Below are 20,428 nucleotides of genomic sequence, written 5' to 3' on the forward strand. Positions count from 1 at the left end.
TTATTGATTATATGCATGTAGTGAAAAACGGTTATTTCAATATTACAAACAGACACTCAATTCTATTTATATGTATAGATTTATACAGGTGTCTATGTCTAACATTAAATGAAAATCCCGTGCATGAACACTATCGTCATTCTCGTAGTCGTTTGGTGAGTAATAGGCTTTGCTCAGTAACTATGATTTAACAGATGTTTTGAATTTATTTAAGGGTAATTCCAGTAAATCCTTTGGTATGTTATCCTTCTGGATAATATAAATAATTAACAGATTGTTTTCAGACAAATGATGCGGTTTTCATCCAACAATACTAATTACTGCGGAATACTTAAGTGTATATTTTGCGGCGAGTCACTAATTTGTACTATAGGTGTAGACTAAATATAGCATTAAAAATTTTGACCACTTTAAATGTCTGTTCAAAAACTGATGATGATTTAATTTATTTAAATGAATGTTATATTATCGGTGTTTCCGTCACTGCAAAATCGATAGGAAATAAAAAATGATCAATTTTTTGAGTGGATCAGATTTCAACTCAAGTTAGGAGGATAGAATATTCCATAACTATTAAATATGCCTATCCATATTTCCTAAAAGATCATTCCTTGAATGAAATATTTGGTTATATTAATTTATATGAAGAAAAAGAAATCAATACCAAAAAAAGGTTAAGTTTGACTTTATTTCAAAAGCGTTAAAACTTCATTCTATGTCCTACTATAATTTTACAAATAAACATCTTAATTGTAAATTCGATTAATTACTAATACCGTAGAGAAAATAAAACCGTTACTAGAATATTATGCTATGACTTTATCAATAAGCCATAATAACACCTATGATGACTTGTTAAATTATATGTATGAAATACTACTCTTTGTAGAAACAATTATTAAAATTAGGAACCTTAATTTAATTAACTTCGTAAAAGTCACTCTAATATTTCGAACAAAATTTATTCCAAAAATATAAATAAATTCGAAATGAACATAAAAAACCATGTAGAAAACAGATTTCAAAAGTATGCAAAAGCAATATAGGAATACAGGATATAAGGACCCGTCAAAAGAAAGTAGCAACTTATTGAGGAAATTTTGATTTATTATTTCCACATAGTTGTGTCCAAAGTGCGTTTCAACGGCTCAGTAGGTAGGTATTCTGCAAACAAAATTTATTATCAAACTCTGTACAATCGGTTAGAAATTAAGGTTCCGATCGGGAATGGAGTGCTACAATTCCAAGTATATGAATAACAATACATATAGGATTATTTAATTATATTTATTTACCGTATTACAAAAACAGTTACCATATTATGTACAACTGGAAAATGAGTTACAATTACATCGTTTCCTTCTAGTACTTTTGTGATTGAAATAGCCTCTCCAGTACCCGATGAGACCTCTCTGCAGTCGGCAGAGAGGCCTGCGCGGAACGGGGGCCATCCGGCCGAGCCGGTCTTACACCTAACTATGTATATTAAACTTATAATGATACGTCTATTATAGTATAGTAATGTATTCATTAATTAAACTAAAACAAAATATATCGGTCCAAATAAAATAAGTTCCAGTAAAAAATTCGGCACAGCGGTAATTAGGAGATATCTCCTAATACTCACACCTTATAAATATCGCAATAGAACGCAGGGCACAAAGTATAAACGGGGAGAGCGCTGACACCTCAGATGAGGTTAGCCACATCACTAGGCATTTCTGTAATTGTTGTGTGATAGAAGTCCTCTATGTCTTTCAGTGCTCTCTTATCAGCTTCAGTTACAAAGTTGATAGCAATTCCCTTACGGCCGAAACGACCACCTCTTCCGATTCTGAAATACAGTACATAGAATTTGTTAGCGTTTTTTATTTAGTGCCCTATACAAAATGTTATAGTAATATGTTGCTGAAAGAAAACTGGAATTCTTTGGATTTTACTAACTAATATTTTTATAAATTATTTTAATTTTAATAAATCAAATTTAAATAGAGCTTTCTTCATTATAATTAATAAATATTCTTGCTTTGACAACAAATCTGATAAAATTTGTATACAATGCAATAAGACTAAATTAAATAAACATTAATAAAATCTATACCTAATAACCAGTACTTTAGTATACTTAAAAAGTAGTGTAATTACTGACTCATTTAAGTCAAACTAACATTTTAAAGCATTGCTTTTAAACAAATCTGAGTTACTAAAACATACTATTCAATTTCAAATAGAAATATATATAATCAGATCGAATATAGTAACTATTGTTATAATTGTAACTGTATTTACACTTATCCTGAAACATAATGTAATATATTTGATCTTACCTATGAATATAATTTTCACGATTAGTTGGCAAATCATAGTTGATCACGCATGATACTTGTTGCACGTCAATACCTCGGGCCAATAGGTCAGTAGTAATAAGCACACGAGAAGATCCTGTACGGAATTGCCTCATGATGACCTCACGTTCCCGTTGGTCCATGTCGCCGTGCATTGCAGACACAGTAAAGTCACGATCATGCATAGATTCAGTGAGCCAATCCACCTGACATAATAAATACACATACACTATAGAAATATAATTAATAAAAATACGTATATTTTTATTATAATGGAATAATAGTTTATGAAATAAATTCTTTACCTAAACTGTTATTATATTAGAGTACAATTAAAACATAGTAAAATTTTGATATAGTTTCTGTAATATTATTTATTAGTAATCTATATAACATATGTTAGTTTTTATTGCAGGTGTGACATAATGAATAAGTCCTGATAAATTCTTATAATCGACATGAAAATCCTCAGACATGTGGGTAAAAATAAAACTAACAATTATTCCCAATACAGTTTAGTTTTTAAACTTTTAAACCATAAAGTAAAATGTTCAAGATTTAGAATAGGGCCAGATGCCCTATTACATACATACATTTACATTATTAAGTTGTTCCACTAGTGTACATATATAAATACCTTTATTTTTATATGAAAACCCATGGATTTTTTATCACCCATATATCTGGATTCCTATGATGAGAACAATCCCATCCTAAAGCATGACTGGGATATTTCCATATTGCTTAATTAAGAATAATGTAAAAAGCAAATACAATTTAGTTATTATTGAACTTTATTTTTTAAATATTGAAGTTTCAGTTATTTATATGGTATGGTTTGTATGATTGATGTTAAAGAAATATATTATAATCTATTTACCTTACGGCGGGTGTTGCAGAAAATTACAGCCTGAGCAATAGACAAGGTGTCGTACAAGTCACACAGAGTCTCTAATTTCCATTCCTCCATCTCAATTGCAATGAAAAATTGTTTAATACCTTCCAATGTAAGCTGTAAATGAAGAATTAAGAAAATAGAATTTTGGAAGACTAATTTTAAAAAACCTCATGTTTCTGATAATACTAATTTTACCTCTTCCTTCTGCACTAAAATGCGGACTGGATCTCTCATGAAGCATCGGGAGACTTCTAATACATCATCAGGCATGGTAGCAGAAAGTAAAATTACTTGAACATCAGCAGACAACATCTTAAACACATCATGGATTTGATCTTTAAATCTGTAAAAAATTAATATAATGAATACTCACAATTTATTTAATGCATGATGTACACAACAGTTATAATTCACACAATAGAATCAACTGTCTTATTACATTATACAAATTTTATAAGACAATTAATATGTAATCAAGTAATGAAGCTGTTAAGTCTTGAAATCTAATTAATATAATAAATAATAAATTAAATCACTAAATATTATAGTAATATATTTGTGTGACTCACCCTCTGGACAACATTTCATCAGCTTCATCAAGAACAAACAGTTTAATAGTATTTGCACGAAGAGCACGGCGAGTAATCATGTCATAGACACGCCCAGGTGTGCCCACCACAACATGCACACCACTCTCCAGCTGACGAATGTCCTCACGGACATTGGTTCCACCAATACAGGCATGGCATTTTGCATTCAAGTGATCACCCAGAGCAATCACCACCTATAAATATTACACTATTTAGTATGAATGTATAGTACTTTGCAAAAATGACAGTCCACAATAAAAATAACATATACATACATAATATACTCATTATTGCAAACTTACAGTTTACTCAAAACTTAGAAAATTCTTGGCAAACCATAAAACAATTTCTCAATATATTTTTTTAAGTCAATGGTTTATTAATAAGCATGTGATATGGTTTAATAAATTGTTTTAATTAATAGCACCAAGTATTCAGTCCTATATTCAATAAAAATAAATTTAGCATAAAATTATAATACTCCTAAATATATTCAATAATTATAAAATAATCAATGAAGTATAAACTTTACAGTTACTGTACAGTAAGCTATAAGATACTATATCAATGCAATAAAGCTAGTAACCACAAAATAATAGATTCAAACAATTCACAAACCTTTTGTATTTGTTGAGCCAATTCTCTGGTTGGGGCCAGAATCAAGGCTTGACATTCTCGAATACTAGTGTCAATCTGCTGTAGAATTGAAATGGAGAAAGTAGCAGTTTTGCCAGTTCCAGACTGGGCTTGGGCAATGACATCGCGACCTTGAATGCATGGCATAATGGCGCGCTGTTGGATAGCCGATGGCTTTTCGAAACCATAAGCATATATACCCCTTAACAATTCTTCCTTCAGATTCATGTCATCAAAGCTTTCCACGACTTGATGCCAATTGGTATCGAGTGCCCCTTCAGGCTCCATGCCTGGGGGACCGTCATAAGTTCCTTGATCCTTCGGCCCATTTTTGGATTCCTCCGGCCAATCTTCTGATCTGTAAGTAAATTAACATGCCCATCTAATATATGTATTGATAGAAACGTCTGTCAATGCATAAATTAAAACTATCATGAATATGCAAAAATCATTACAATCGCAGAGTGGCGCTACTGTCAAAATGCGATTTCAGGTGGGGCCGATTCTATGGAATTATTTAGAAATTTAGTTGTAACCACCATAAATATGTTCATTAATATATGGTTCAAAGCAATTCTATTCGTGCAGTATCTCAAAAACTATAAAACACGTGCACTTAACAGAACTTGTTAATTTCTGCCAGCGCCATGTTGGCAATCGGCGACCGGAGACATTGATGAAATTCTACAATAATTATGTAGATTTACGACATAACTAATTGACCATTTAATTCAGGCTTCTAGATATACAAATAATTGGGTTACATTCATAATAATAACGTTTAAATTACTCAAAATCTAAGCTTACCTTCTTTCAGGTGAATAGGACATGTTCCAATCGCGGTAGCTGAACGGAAAAGAACTAGCAAGGTCAAGTTAAGTATAATACAAGCTTTTTTTATATTAATTAAAAATTTTGTATTTTGTTGCAAAATCAAATAGAAAATAATTTTCACTTTATTATAATTAGATTTTTAAATATATGAAAACTTTCATAGATTTAGTGTATTACTAGAAGTTAATAATATTAATATACGGCAGAATAAAATAACGGAAGTTCGTCACTTTTATGGGTAAAACTATATGTTGGCATTACAGTCAGATGTTCCAATTTATGCATATTTTATGAACTAAACTCACATGAATAAACGGAATGAATTATATATAGAATTAAGTTTACAATTTTATTTCTAAGTTGCTTACATTTAACGGAAAAGTTAATTAGACTCTAAAAAATATTAAAACTAGATATATAATTCCTCTGATAGACATATTTGTATGGAAGAATCGTTCCGTTAGAGACGTCCTATTAAGAAGCATGTCTCTTTCTAGCAGAGTAGTCTTAAAGGGAGTATTATATTGTCCAATATACAGAATTAAGTTTAAATGAAAGCTATATAATGCCGACCTTAAATAAATTGGTTAAGAAAGGAGCAGTTAATGAATGATAAGACAGAATCATATTTGCATTTTAGTGGCATAAATATTTACAATGATAAAATTGGCTGGACCAAAAGAAATTATATTTAAATCAATATATTACTCTACATTCAAATTTCAAATATTTTGTGAAAAGTAATTTTAATTCATGTGTTAAAAAATGAATAGAATAAATTAAATAATAAATTAGTTTAACTGAACCGCCCTCAAAATAGGTCAATCCGTTCATATGCATATGTTTGTATAGTTCGGTCTCTGTAATATGTAAGTATTTGCATTTCGGTATATATTAATTTCAATGTCTTTTGCGGATATTTAAATAATTATTAAAAAATAAAACAAAATTATCTATATTGTATAAAAACATGTTATTGTTTCCTAATATCCTCACTATAATCTCTGATTTGTTTGCAAGAATGGAAATTATGTATATTTTATTATTATCGACACAATTCACAAGAACGTTTTAGATATTATGTTTATATTGTGAAGAAATGACAGAGGCATTTATTTTACCTGTTACGATCTATTAATGAGTTACCAACCTCATGTCATAGACATACACTATCAGTGCAGTATATTGGCATCACTGTATATCCTGTCTTGTCTATGGTTATGCTGCCATTTTGAAACGGCAGTGCTTTTTGTTCGTGTGGAGCGGTTGCTCGCTGTGAAGAGTAATTGTGATTTAGCCAATTAGTTTTATTTTTTAATAATCGAACTCTTTCAAAATGAGCTGGCAAGATTATGTAGATAAACAGTTAATGGCATCGAGATGTGTAACAAAAGCAGCGATTGCCGGTCACGATGGCAATGTCTGGGCCAAGTCAGAAGCCTTCGAAGTAAGTTTATCGCAATGTAGGTTTTTTTTGTGGCCAGTGATACTTTAAAACATTTCTTTTTGGTGCATTTGTGCTTAAAAGTGTCGACAATATAGTGTCAAAAGTGCATGACGAAAAAATGGATGACGAATTTTATCCAACAAGTTTGACAAGATGGCGACATGTGGCAGACTAGCCGTCTGCAGCCGGTTCGAATCAGAAACGTGAATTTTAAGTCTTATCACACATCTATACTGACATATTTTTTTACAATCTAGTTATCAATTTCTATGTTACACTTAAGATATATACTTATTAACTATTTCAATAAATTGACCCTATAATAAGTTGCCGGCCGGTGTAATCTTGAATATTCTTGGACTAGATAATATAAAATTATTTTTTTATTTCCTTAATATTCTCAATATGTTAGGGTAACGTGAATATTTTTTATAGTCAATGCGAAGTTATATATTACACATCGTATTAAATTGTGCTTATATCTCAAAATTGACAAAATATATTTATCTAAAAAATTAATAAAATATATCATTAACATAATTTACAAATTGTAATTATTCGTTCATGATTGCCTTCACTAATGTGATAATGAAAAATTGCCAGTATAATACTTAATCTTAGTATTCCATTGCCATAATGCATTTCTATCAGTACTAGACTATACCAGATAATATTATTTTCATAGTTTTGTTTTAGGAATGCTAATTTACAATTGGGGCCTATAATCAGGACTGTATAATGAATAAATTAATTTCACTCAAATGCTAAAACATTTCAGGTTAAATGTTAAAATAAATGAGTTCTGATATCTAATATTAATTTTATTAACTCTATCCTGTTATTCAATTATTGTACATTTGCTGTAAATAATGTATGTAAATGTAAATATTTTAAATAAAATAATCAGATATAATTAAATAATATTTGAAATTGCCATTCTTTTATACCAATATAAATAATATTTTGCTCTACTTACCTAAAAATATGAAATTATTAAGAATATGTGACTGTTTAGAAATGCTAGAACCAAATTATGAAGTATAATTAGAATGACTTTCTAATTATACTTCATAATTGTGTTCTAACACTTCTTAATTTAATCTATAATTGTTTAATGTATTGAAAGTTTAAAAGAAAGTAGAAAACTTTATACTATAACTACCTATATGTCTTATAAAAAAAATATATAGGTAGTTTTTGATATATTTAAATTAAAATTATGATACAAATTATATGTGTGCAACTAAATTTCAAATGTATCTTAACATTAAATATTATGTTCAATTATTGTGACCTATTTTAATTTGATTCTTACAATTGATACTGTATATACATTAATTTCATCAGAAATAATTAAATATAAAAAATATCTCTCTCTAAATCTTAAAACCCCCCCCCTGTGCAACATGTTTTATTGTGATTTGGTTACTAACTCTATGTATGGATATAGATGTCAGATCTAGATAACAAAGTACCTCCCTCATAGAGATAATACCTACCTACTGCATATTAAATGAGTAATTACTATGTTAGTCAATTCCACAGAGTTTGATTTTAACAGCCAGGTTAAACATATATAGGTATATATGGCAGTTGGTCTACCTATAAATAGATATTAATTAATTGATGGAACATTTAAATTTTCTTGTAATGAATGAATACATATAATTTATTTTAAAATATGATGATATGACTCACTTCATAACTACCTATTATATATCTTCTTTTATACTTATTAAAGTCATATACTTTACAATTATAGTTCACAATGTTTTCTGTTAAACAAATATAGAATCACTAATTAACTAGAAAAAATTGAATAAACATATATTTTAATTTTTTCACCATACTTCTGAAACATAATGGTTTACACTGACAAATCAAATAATGTTTTTTATTCAACAAAGAACCTTCCTTATCTTTATAAGATTTTTAAAATAAAATGAAGTACTATAATCCAATTAATATTGTTAGAAAAAGTACCAATATATAGATGAAATCTTCATAAACTGATCCAAATGTTAATTTTATTTAGTTGAGTATTTAATCTATTTAGTTAATTCACTTAATTTCATAACATAACAATAGTTTATTATGTAATGATGTTGTCATGAGTCACTCAGTTAACAAAGCAACTCCTGTAGATAAAAGCTGTCTACCACAGTACCATGTTAAATGAATTCTATTTATTCTAATTGTAGTTATATAAATTTAATATGTATTTACAATGAGGGGCAGAACAGATCTATTTCATTTTATTTGTTCATGTGGCCTTAATTCAAGGGAATCTTGGTTTCATTCAGAATGTAACCAACATAGAAATTATTATTCATAACATTCTTACTCTAATAAAATGTTCCTGTACAAAAGGGTTTAAAAGTAAGGAGTATAGTTCCAGGTTTACTTGAGAAGCCATACTAACAATATCCGTTTATAATATCTGTCAAACTAGATTATTATTATTTAAAAAATAAAAATAAACAGAATAGTGAAAGATTTGTAACCACAGGAATATTTTTTAATGCATGTTTTAATCTTCTACATTTACGAAATAAACTTACCTACAGTTATTCCTGTCGGAGTCTGCTTTCAAACAGTCATTTCAAGTTAATAAATAGTCCTGTAATATTATTAATGCTTCTATGTTCCAAACAAATATTCAATTTATTTTGGGTACATACTTATTAACCCAATTTTCCTGACTTACCCTAGATCCAATATAGTATATATTGGATGTGGACGACCTATTTAACGTGATTTCAATTTGTTATTAATTTGTTACCATGCAAAGTAATTTTTATGCTGGTATAAATAGTTTTAATACAAATATGTTGATGATACTTGGCAATCTAAAATTATATGTTGGTTTGATTTTCTTTCTAATTAGAGTAATTTCACTTGTATAATATTAATATTTTTATGATCGCATGGTCTCACGTAATCTGCAGATTCTAGATCCAGATCTTGTATACCTAGTTATAGGTATTTTTTAAATAGATAAGTATGGAATTGTGGACCACCTGCGCTAACGGCATACGGGCACGATAGGGCGAAGTCAAACTCACGTTAGTTAGTCCATCGTGGCGAATTCATCAGTAGTGAATCTCAATGTTTTGCAGGGGTGAACCATCAAGGAGCAGGACCTAAGTAATGTTCCCTACAATACTAGTCCACGTTACTAACAATACCCTTCCCCCTAAGCTTTAGTTACTTATGCTTAATACAATGTAACTGTTTTGAGTTGTGATGCATTTCCTACATTTTTTCGTATACATATACGAGGGTTTTGTAAATATATCCGTTACGGACTCTCACCTTTCGTAAATCCACGTTCAGTTGTATTACTTTCTAATCTTATTGTATTTATACAGTAATATTTTATTTTAACAATGCAAAAACAACACGTTTATTTAGTGGTATTATTATTGGTTAGGAAAATTAACAAGGACGGTCAAGGTTAGAAACTGGATTCTATTTTTAACTAAGCTGAAACCAATTGAACTTCAACTTGACCATATTTACCCGTATCTATTTTTGACTCGAGCGACACCCCGCAAGCCCAATCTACTCGCGAACCCGTTAAGTCACTTGCCGAGTTTAAATTAAACAGTAAATTCCAGTGAAGTGTATAAGTAGGGTACACTGCTTGTTGTCAGTGGTGTACTATACTTTCGATTTTGACTAGTTTAAGTAAAATTATTTTTCTGTTGCGGCATTAAAATCGCCGAACCAGTCATAGCTAAAATAAAGTTGCTTTTCTGTTTCGGCAGTAAAATCTCCGAGTCAGTCATAGCTGAAATAAAATATTTTTTCGGTTTCGGCAGTAAAATCTCCGAGTCAGTCATAGCTGAAATAAAATATTTTTTTCGTTTCGGCAGTAAAATCTCCGAGTTAGTCATAGTTGAAATAAAATATTTTTTCCGTTTCGGCAGTAAAGTCGCCGAATCAGTCATAGTTGAAATAAAATCATTTTTCTGTTTCGGTAGTAATATCGCTGAGTCAGTCATAGCAAAAATAAATTTATTTTTCGGTTTCGGCTTTTCGGTTCAGTCATAGCTGAACTTTAAAAACTTAATTGAATTAACATCGGAGAACATGGTAAAATGGAGATTAGGTTAACCTATTAATAGTATGTATTATTTGTAAATCATACGATACATATATTTTTCTAATATTTGTTCTTATATAATTTTTAAGTTAAATTAATCGAAAGTTATCGTACACCGCTATGTCTCGGTTAGACGACAAAAAGAAATGTAACGTATTACTGCTGATACTTCTATTGATAAGTTAGTTTAACTAAAAGTAACTAACTAAAGTTTAACTAAATATTAGCGGAATGAAGACATTTTGTTATACCACACAGTTATTTTAGTAATATTACTATTATTGTACAAAATGAAGATAGCCGTAGTCACATTTTTTCAATATATTTGTATATTTCTGGCCTTTTTCTAGTTATGATAGTCATACTGTTAATAAGTTGTTGTCAATACAGTTCACTCGTTATATTATTAGTAGGTTTTTGTTTAGTCTTGTATTTGACATTTTTTCTCGACTGTACAGTTAAAATTCGGACCGTACCGGCTTGTGGGCGTTGCTAATGCAACGTACTGCGCGTCTAAATCAATTATACCAAGGTAGATTACTTCTTAATATGTATTACAAAAACTTGCAGATAGAACAGCCAGATGTGTGGCTGCATAAAACGTGTTAAAACAGTAAAAATAAATAGAAAACCGGTAAAGTTTAAGTCGCAAATGGACACCGAGGTAGCAAGTAGATATTTTAACAGGTTTCTTTTTTCTACTACTTATCCCCGGCTTCGTACAGGTGTAGTAATGAAAAATTTTCTCTTTACACTACTACCGCGCAATGATATAAAATAATAGTCTATAATTTGATGTTGAAGGCAAAGGTGCCATTTTTGTAAATATTTTTACATTCACAGAAGTGTCACACAAGTTTATCATTTATATTATAAAAAACAACAGTTAAAAAAAAGATATAATTGAATTATTCTAAATCTAATTTAAATGATAGTATTAGAAGTTTTTAAATTATAACATTTGTGACGTACAACGTCACAAATGTTATAATTTAAACAGCGTTTTACACAGCGTTTTGTCCGCTGGTATGTTTTTTTTAATGGATGTTGAGAATTTATCACGATGGTTTCGAGGGTAACCGCATGGAGATCATCCTGACATTGTATATTACTAGCACGAACTATCACAGTCCACAATATATGAGGCCACATATTTTTTTTTCATTATGCCAACAGTAATTATAGTTTTGTTTCGATGAAATAAATGTGTTGTTAAGAGAAGATTGTGATATGCAGAAATAACTGACCTGACATGTCAACTTCGTTAATAACTTCTATTCGCACTGCTGCTGACGGGTTTCCATATAAAAAAAAGGATCTAGCATACTATTCCCATGTTGGCTTCGTTCATATTCGAGTTATTTTTATGTACAGGTGTACCATGTGATTTGTTGAGAAAACTAGGGGAAGAAACAGTTTTACGTAGTAAATGTTGTTCTTATATTTAAATACTCTTTACTTAGTTCTGGTTTTCTTCTCATTGGGAAATTACCATTACGTATATGTCGAATGTAATTTACATTTAATGAGGAAACAATTAAAATATCAAGTTAACAGACATTTTAATTGCATCATTAAATCATGTTTCTATGAGTTTGTTGTCCTGGATAGTTATCAATTCAATAATAACTCTTAATCCAAAATAATATCATTATTCAAATAGATTCTATATAGAATGTCTCTGTTGCACCCAATCGCGTGCATCTCTCTAGGGTTGCTAAAAACCTTACAATAGAAATATTGAAGATTAATATTTAGATGTAACAAAAAAAAATTGTATAAAAAAAGTAAAGTTCATTTTACTGAAATAATATTATTACCGTATTGAAATATAAATGATTATTGATATTAGTATATGTCACAGCAAATTTTCAACAGTATACTGTAATATCAAGACTCAAAATATTAGAGTATGCGGTTGAAAATGATTGAGGATTCTGTCGTAAAAAATATATTTAACAACCCTACGTGTATGTATACGTGTATATAGGCGTACCAGTCATCGCCTTAACCGGCCTAAGCTACTTAAATCAGGATACGGATACTTTGTTCACAGGATTATTTTCTTATCTAAGATTTGGGATGACAAGTAATCAAGACGGTACAATTATTTTTATTTAGTCACTAAAGTCCAAATCTTCACTATGTAAGGTGAAAAATATTAAATTTCAAACTAATAATATTTTATAGAATGCTATTTTTAGTTATTGATTTAAACCATCTGCATATAGTTGCATATAGTTCTTGTAGGTTTTATTTTTATAATATAATTTCTTTAATTTCCTGTTTTGCTATAACAAAATTCGCATTTTTTTAATATAATAATTAATATTTATTATCATCGTATATTAATTATAATATATAAAATTAATTATAATCGTATATTTTATCTTCATTAATATACATATGTTATACGATACGTTAAAATGGGCACCTCATTTCTCTCACTAGTAATACATGTACATAATAATACTTATATGATCTCTTCAGTAATAAAAGTAGATTGAAAAATATTTAGCAGAATCTATTATAATGGGTTAAAAATCCGTTAGTGACTCTCTCATGCATTCCATCTAAATAGCGATAACTAATTAGTGAAGTCTGCGTAATTAGATCACATATAATTATATCAAATTTCCACTATGTACTTTTACATGTTATTCAGACATGACGTCACTCGCAACGCACTGGTAAGCGCATTGTTTTGTATAAACGACCGCGGTCTCGGCTTCGATTTTCGGTGACATGGCCCTGGTTTACACACCAGATAACTGTGATTATGTAGTACTTGATTATTATTGGTCACTGACATATAATTTGACACCTAGTAATAATAAATACGCTGTTGTACACTTTTAAATTAAAATATTGACTGAAGTGTATTTTTGTCAACAGATATCAAAAGATGAGGTTGCAAAAATAGTGGCCGGTTTTGACAATGAATCACTCCTAACGAGCGGCGGCGTGACGATAGCTGGCTCGCGGTACATCTACCTCAGTGGCACAGACCGCATCATACGCGCAAAACTCGGCAAGGTCGGCGTACACTGCATGAAGACACAGCAAGGTGAGCAAGCGCTATATAGTTTGTTTTATGTAACTGGAACAATGCTAACGGCCTACCTTATGGACATATGAACAACACCACTCCCATCACATCATGTTACTCCCGTTGTAATGCCCTTGAAACGAAACACGTTAACTGATTGGCATCAAATTGGTTAGGGAGGCATCCACGTAAAGGTCATTTTAAAAGTCTTATCTCGGTAACAATATGAATAAGTTGTACATAGCTATTGAAATCTAAAGTTGGCTGTTTCTATAAAGAAAGTTTCCAAAGAGCAAACCACTAATTTAATATTCGTGTCATTTGACCAGTTTGCAATACTAACAAAAAACATGTACATATTTTATAATAATTCGTAATGTATTAAGAAATTATAAATCTTATTTTATTATCATAGCAAGAGGTAGATTGTTGGAAGTACTCTCTTCCAGTCTCGGTTAAATTAGGATTAAATATCTTAGAATTCTCGTATGGAAACGTGAAGTGGTTTTAAATAAGATTTAGAAACTTGTTAAAGTTAAAGATGGCAAGCACCCAAGCGGACGTTGTCAGATAACGACGCGTAACTTTTTATCGAGCTGTTGTTTACGTGTCCTTTTATTATTGGATAAAGTGTGTATTGATTTGATTCCATGAGAAATAGGTAAACAAATTTCACACATGTTTAAAATGATAAATATTCATCTACAAATTGATTCAATTGATATTAAATTTTGTTTCAACAGTATCTTTTTCTAACTTTAACGTTACCTTACCCTGATAAAATAGACATAAGTATATATACCCTATGTAATAAAGAGAAATTGATAAAATCTGATTAGTATAAAATTCTATACATGCTTATCCGTATAGACGGTGTCTGTTGTTGTTGTTTAGATGATAGTTAATGCACGGAAGAATAAAATGCAAACTAAAGGGAAGTTTTTATTAAACTTAACATAAACATTAACATTAAAAGTTAATTAAAGTTAACATTTTAAACCTATATATATTTGTTATTATCATTATAACCTTCTAAAAGTAATCAATCTTTTTCGATAAATTAATTTAAGACATAAAGTAAATATAAACTTTATTTCAGCCGTCGTAATTTCGCTTTATGAAGAGCCCATCCAACCCCAGCAAGCCGCATCTGTAGTTGAGAAGTTAGGAGAATATTTAATTACCTGTGGTTATTAGAGGTGAGTTCTATCACTTTTTTTTATGATATTACTATTGTTAATATTATGACATCTTATCTGTATATCTACTCACGTGCAGTAGACATATTAATATATTGTAATAATTAAAATAATTTTTTATACGGGAAAATTAGATGTTCGAAATTAAAAGCTACGCAAAACATGGTGTTGTTGTCTGTCACAATCTTTAATTTAGACATTAAAATATTCTCTATATCTAAATATGAAATATAAAACTATATGGCCAGTACATCACCAACACATGGTTTAGGACCATGACCAAAAACCGGAGATTAAGATTAATCTCCGGTTTTTGGATCTTAAAATATTTTTGTCTTTTTTACGGTCTGTGTTTATGTTAAAATTTCGTATATAACATGTTTAATACAATTCGAAAAAACATTTGAATATCGCAATATCTAAATTTTTTTTTACTAGTGAAGTAGGTTTGCCAGATTAAGTATGTTTCATACGAAAGACATATTTTATTTCTCGTAGCTCTTGTTATAAGTTTCCCAAATGAATAATGTTTTTTTTAATTAAAGTGTAATAATAATTACAGTATAAATAATATCCCTGGACAATTCACACAGCGTCATCTAGTCCCAAGTTATACAGAATTTGTGTTTCGGGTACTAGACAAGTAATATAAATGCTTAGATACACGTTTTTTACAAATACATACATACGTATATTAATACGTAGAAAAAAAACCCTGACCATCATACTCTTCAACACATATGTTAGTACCGTGCGAGGAATCGAACTCGCGACCATCGGAATTAAAGTGATTTGTTATACCGCTAAGCCACCACTAGGCCGCGGGGCTGGCTAGAATAAAATATAATCATGTTCGGCATTTTCCGAAAGCGGTTGTTCTTCTCGCGTTTTATCAGTTTTTATTTCATACAAAGAATGACTTCAACTATAACTGTAGAGGTGTCGAGGGGATTGTGCCGTTTTACACGAATCATAATATGATTAATTTCTTATAATTCGGCGAATTTAACTAGACAAACTGTGGGCGTAAGTAATAGTAAATAGTACGGCGGATGTTAACACTTTCATTAGCAGTTTCGTTGTATTATTATTCGTGTAAAATGTAAATGATAGGGATAACAGACGTAGTTCACATTAGATGTGTCTAAAGAATACTTTCTCTTGTTCACAGATCAAACGCGCCGTGATCTAAGAATACTATAAGATAATATTTTTTCCACAGGGAAATAAGTAACTGCATTTTGTATATTCTATGAAGTGATAAGGAACGTTCATTTGTTTTGATAATTGATAAATTATGGCGGCATCAGTGTCTGATGCGTTTAGTAACTGTGTGCAGATACAATTACTTTGCGGATTCTGGACTCTTTTTATACGCTCACCGCTTCCACAGAGTAATTGATACTGCAAATGGATTAAATTTGTATTTTAAAATTTTGCTTTCATCGACCAGTAAAGCATAATCCAGCTTTGCAAGCGGGTCCCAAAGTATGATGTATAGAGATTTTTTTTAGATTTTCTTTTCAAGCATCCTAAATCGAATACTTGTCACCGTGCGTATTGCAAAACGACAATGCTATTGTGAAAAATATTCTACCTATCGTCAGAAACATCTAGACGAGTTTGCCCGCATACAGATGCCTGACAAGAAATTATAATAACCGTGTAATGAAATTACTGTAACAATATTATACAAGTATATATATATTATATAAATATATATAATTACGAATAAGCATTTGTGTAAGGGCTTGTTATGAATGAAAGACACTGTAACCCAAGTATTACAATTTTAATTAAAAATCTCTAGTCCCACTGGAACCATCGTGTGTGTAATAATCAATACATCATTGTGAGGCAATCGGTATGGCGGTGGGCTCCCGGTGCCGGCGCATGGCCCGCGCCCACCGGGCCCACACGTTCCCTCATTACAAATTTCTGCTATGCTTTTTTTTATTGCATCGCATTTATAATATATTGTAGTGAACAATAAACATTTGCATTCTGTTTTATATCAATTAGCTGCATAAACTAGAAGCGCTCAATTACCCTGTATTACCCTCAAACAAGGCTTGCAGTAAACGAAGGGTGCATATTGTTTATATTTTGATATTACTACTATAGCTTTGTACATTGTTTCTGATAAGCGATGGGAACTGTGTCTATCTAATAATAAAATGATTTGTATTATAGAAATTCTTTTCTTTCCTTATCCCTTGACATATAGAGTAGGTAAAGGTAAAAATTGAAACCAACTGTTATTGCTAATGAACATAATTTATTTTCCTTTGACAAAATCTATAATAAGAGTTAAGTACACTCGAATACAAGGATTGGTATAAAATGTTAAAACTTGTAGCAATAGCCTAGCAAGTGATCTTGGTTCTTTAAAATTACATCATACAGAGGATCGTATCTCATGGTATCTAATATCCTACACCAAAAATAAAAGTAAGTTCTGACGGATTAAGTTAGGTATAAATACAAATACACATGTGTATCTCTGTATAATTGCGAAAATAAGTTGTATCACAAATTAATTTCTACACAGAGGGATGAGACGAAACAACGTTTCAACTGTACTTACTACATGGTTATCTACATTTCTACAATTCTATATATTTATTTATAAGAAAGGAAATATTTAGTTGTGATTGCAATACATAAGTACCTTATTAATAGTTACAAATAAATTATGCATCAATATGACTATTGATAAGACAAAGTAATATACCACTATACAAATTTTAACTTAACACGTGACTTCATTACGCCAACACATTACTTTTAAAACTAGGGTACGTTTTCTGAAACGAACATGCAAGCATTAAAAACGAGTAGGCATCGTATATTTCTCGTAACAAATTAGGCTTTCTCATTTGGCTCCAATCGTATAGAAATATCATCTTTTTAACCACATTATGAACTACTTGCAATATACATACATTACTAACTTTATTATATTTAATCGAATGAACAAGAAATTACAGTATCAAATATTTAGTGCAAATCATGGAAAACAAGGGCTCGACCATCGTATTGGTATTGTAAAACTATGTAGGTATTTACTGTTATATTTCCACTGAATGTTCATCGTTAAAAACTAGCCAATAATTTCTTTCATGATGACAATAAGCGTACACGAAAAGTTATTTCGTTACGTTATGCTTTTTATACTTCACGGATGTTCTAATGAATAATGACGGGATTTCTTCCAAAGGCTTCTGAAAAATCCTTTGCGTTGTTTCTGTCCTGGATGTTCCTCGCCTGTCAACAAAAATATAATAAACTTTAGGGCTATTATAGAAGCAAACTACATAGGAGTATTCTGTGGGCTCATATCTGATAAGTTCTTTTACAATAAATATAAATTGCAGTGTGAGTAACTCTACAGAAACTGTCAGATATTTTGCTGCTGCTAAAGGCGGGCTGTTTTTTTTTTTTTGGGAAATAACTTGCATACTTTTATATATGTAGGTATATATAACACTTAAGTATATATTACATATATATGTACTATATTACGTCTAACTTTACAGTTATGGACCGTTAATTGATAATTTTGCTACGCGACAGTATTTAAAACTAGAATAAAAATTATTAGTACACTGTAGTATTACATTACACTAGTACACTGTTAGCACACTCATATTGCGGACTAACCTCCCTGACGAAGTTTTCTCTAGACATCTCTAGAGAAAGAAATCTATACTGTACCATCCTAGGTGTTGAGAATACGCACGCGACACCCTATAATTTCAGGCGTCTATAGGGTACGGAAAAATTTTACCATTATTTGGTCCGAATGTTCGTTGCTACCATTGGGGTATAGTAAAATGTTAGCGACAGAGTTCGTTTTACATATTGGTAAATTAGTTTGGTGAGGTTTTATCTGTTTGTTATAAATCTTTATAACAATCATCTCACTACAATTATAAAGAGAAAGTGCGTGTTTTGTTCGTTTGTGCACATGTAAGTTAATCTCAGCCATCTTTGTAAATTCACGATTTAATCGAAAGTTCTATTATTAGATGGACATAGACAATAGGTTATGTACATCGTTCAATGCGAGTGAAGCGGGTAAGCCTCAAGTATATTTTGGAATGATGCAATGAGATAGAAGCAAGTCAGATTTTGATCTTTTATTTTTAGTTGATAACTGGGGGCCAGCCGCGAGTAACTATTTATATCGAAATGCCACCTCTCAGAATTATAGGGCCATCGTATTCCCTTATGGACTTAAATTGCGTAGGACGAGTTTTAATTAGGTGAGTTCAAATTACTTAAATTATAAAAATATTATAATAATAGTTAGTTTAAAATCCCATCAATTTTAAATAATAATAGATATCTACCTATTTATAGGCACTTGAAAGAGAGAACAGGTCGTATAGTACATATCACAAAAAAGAGCATTATTAAGTTTCAAAATAATATCTATATTTCGGTACATTCTAGAACAGGTTTCAATGAACCGTTGAAGGTGCATGCTACGTCTATGTAATGGATATTGACACACACATCAGCAAGATACAAGTTGTTTAAAACCCAAAATTTATCTACGAATGCGCCGGAATGCGATACTGATATTACAAGTATTTCAAACGTACCAGATTTTATTGTTATTTAATATTTTAGATTTTCCATTAGTACCTACAGTGCAATATCCTTAATGTGTTTTATCAAAATTAATTAATATTTTCAGTTGCATGCGTTGATAATTTTATCCGTATCTTTTGTATCAAAATTAACAATGTGCGGTTACCGTTATTTTGATGCTGTACCATACCTACCAACTGTGCTAGACAAAAAACGTTAACTTTATGTTCGTTTCTTGCACAGTCGCTGCTCAGCCAAACCTAATTAACTGCACTTTTTTTACTAACCGCGCTGGATAGTCGAGAATTAACTTAAAATTCAAGAGACCGTAGAGAAATTATGTATACATTCAATAATTTAATAATTCACATGGAAGATATTAAAAATAAATATCTTTGCTATTTTTCACATTTTCAAGACATTTCGTTCGATGAGGTAACAGTACGCTGTTAGTAGGGCATCTAAGAATAAACGAGTAAGTTGGTATTTTCCAGCACACGTCCCAAATGCCATACGCGTTACCTAAAATAGTGGCGTGCCGTCCCTCCCGATATCTGACTCCACTACTCGACATTTTAACATGAGCTACGTAGATAATGAAATAGTAATAGCTTTCTCGTAACTTCTTAAAATATTAGAGAAGAAGAGAAATACGTTTTTTTTTTGCATATTAATGTACCTAAGTGTTTAATAATAGACTAATTAATTTGGCGTTTGCGGTGA

The 20,428-nt window shown here is 30.5% G+C and overlaps 3 protein-coding genes across 5 annotated transcripts in view; 1 reads left to right on the forward strand and 2 right to left on the reverse strand.

The window, feature by feature from the left end:
• Positions 1-668: 668 nt before the first annotated feature.
• On the reverse strand, positions 669-5,387 carry LOC131853550 (eukaryotic initiation factor 4A). Of its 2 annotated transcripts, XR_009357991.1 has the most exons (8): positions 5,277-5,387; positions 4,452-4,827; positions 3,813-4,027; positions 3,439-3,586; positions 3,226-3,357; positions 2,328-2,551; positions 1,628-1,834; positions 669-1,164 (listed from the first exon to the last, which is right to left on the reverse strand). XR_009357991.1 is itself a non-coding variant. In XM_059204471.1 (7 exons), the coding sequence occupies exons 1-7, from the start codon at positions 5,297-5,299 to the stop codon at positions 1,690-1,692; spliced, it is 1,263 nt and encodes a 420-aa protein (XP_059060454.1). In that variant the 5' UTR covers positions 5,300-5,387; the 3' UTR covers positions 1,269-1,689. The 2 variants fall into 2 exon arrangements, 1 of the variants encoding a protein (XP_059060454.1); XM_059204471.1 differs by lacking the exon at positions 669-1,164 and having other exon boundaries at positions 1,269-1,834.
• A 1,132-nt stretch (positions 5,388-6,519) lies between these two features.
• On the forward strand, positions 6,520-17,302 carry LOC131853625 (profilin). Its single transcript, XM_059204593.1, has 4 exons — positions 6,520-6,750; positions 13,754-13,925; positions 15,007-15,106; positions 16,278-17,302. Exons 1-3 carry the CDS (start codon positions 6,640-6,642, stop codon positions 15,102-15,104), a joined length of 381 nt encoding a protein of 126 aa, XP_059060576.1. The 5' UTR covers positions 6,520-6,639; the 3' UTR covers positions 15,105-15,106; positions 16,278-17,302.
• The window catches only part of LOC131853624 (uncharacterized), a 148,839-nt gene continuing 145,572 nt past the window's right edge, over positions 17,162-20,428 (reverse strand). For both annotated transcript variants that reach the window (XM_059204592.1, XM_059204591.1), the window contains one exon: positions 17,162-18,373. In XM_059204592.1, coding sequence (XP_059060575.1) covers positions 18,285-18,373 — 89 coding nt within the window. In that variant the 3' untranslated portion in view covers positions 17,162-18,284. The remainder of the gene's footprint in view (positions 18,374-20,428) is intronic.

The sequence above is a fragment of the Achroia grisella genome, unplaced genomic scaffold, assembly GCF_030625045.1.
Source record: "Achroia grisella isolate CSIRO2021 unplaced genomic scaffold, CSIRO_AGI_Agris_v1 utg903, whole genome shotgun sequence".
In the NCBI taxonomy this organism is placed as follows: Eukaryota; Metazoa; Arthropoda; class Insecta; order Lepidoptera; family Pyralidae; genus Achroia; species Achroia grisella.

Coding starts and splice junctions, on each gene's coding strand:
- LOC131853550 (XM_059204471.1), bottom strand. CDS start 5,299: ATGTCCTATTCACCTGAAAGAAG. Junction 4,828..5,276: donor TCCTATTCACCTGAAAGAAG/GTAAGCTTAGAT, acceptor ATTTACTTACAG/ATCAGAAGATTGGCCGGAGG. Junction 2,552..3,225: donor TCTGCAACACCCGCCGTAAG/GTAAATAGATTA, acceptor TTATTATGTCAG/GTGGATTGGCTCACTGAATC.
- LOC131853625 (XM_059204593.1), top strand. CDS start 6,640: ATGAGCTGGCAAGATTATGTAGATAAACAGTTAATGGCATCGAGATGT. Junction 6,751..13,753: donor CCAAGTCAGAAGCCTTCGAA/GTAAGTTTATCG, acceptor TTTTGTCAACAG/ATATCAAAAGATGAGGTTGC. Junction 13,926..15,006: donor CTGCATGAAGACACAGCAAG/GTGAGCAAGCGC, acceptor ACTTTATTTCAG/CCGTCGTAATTTCGCTTTAT.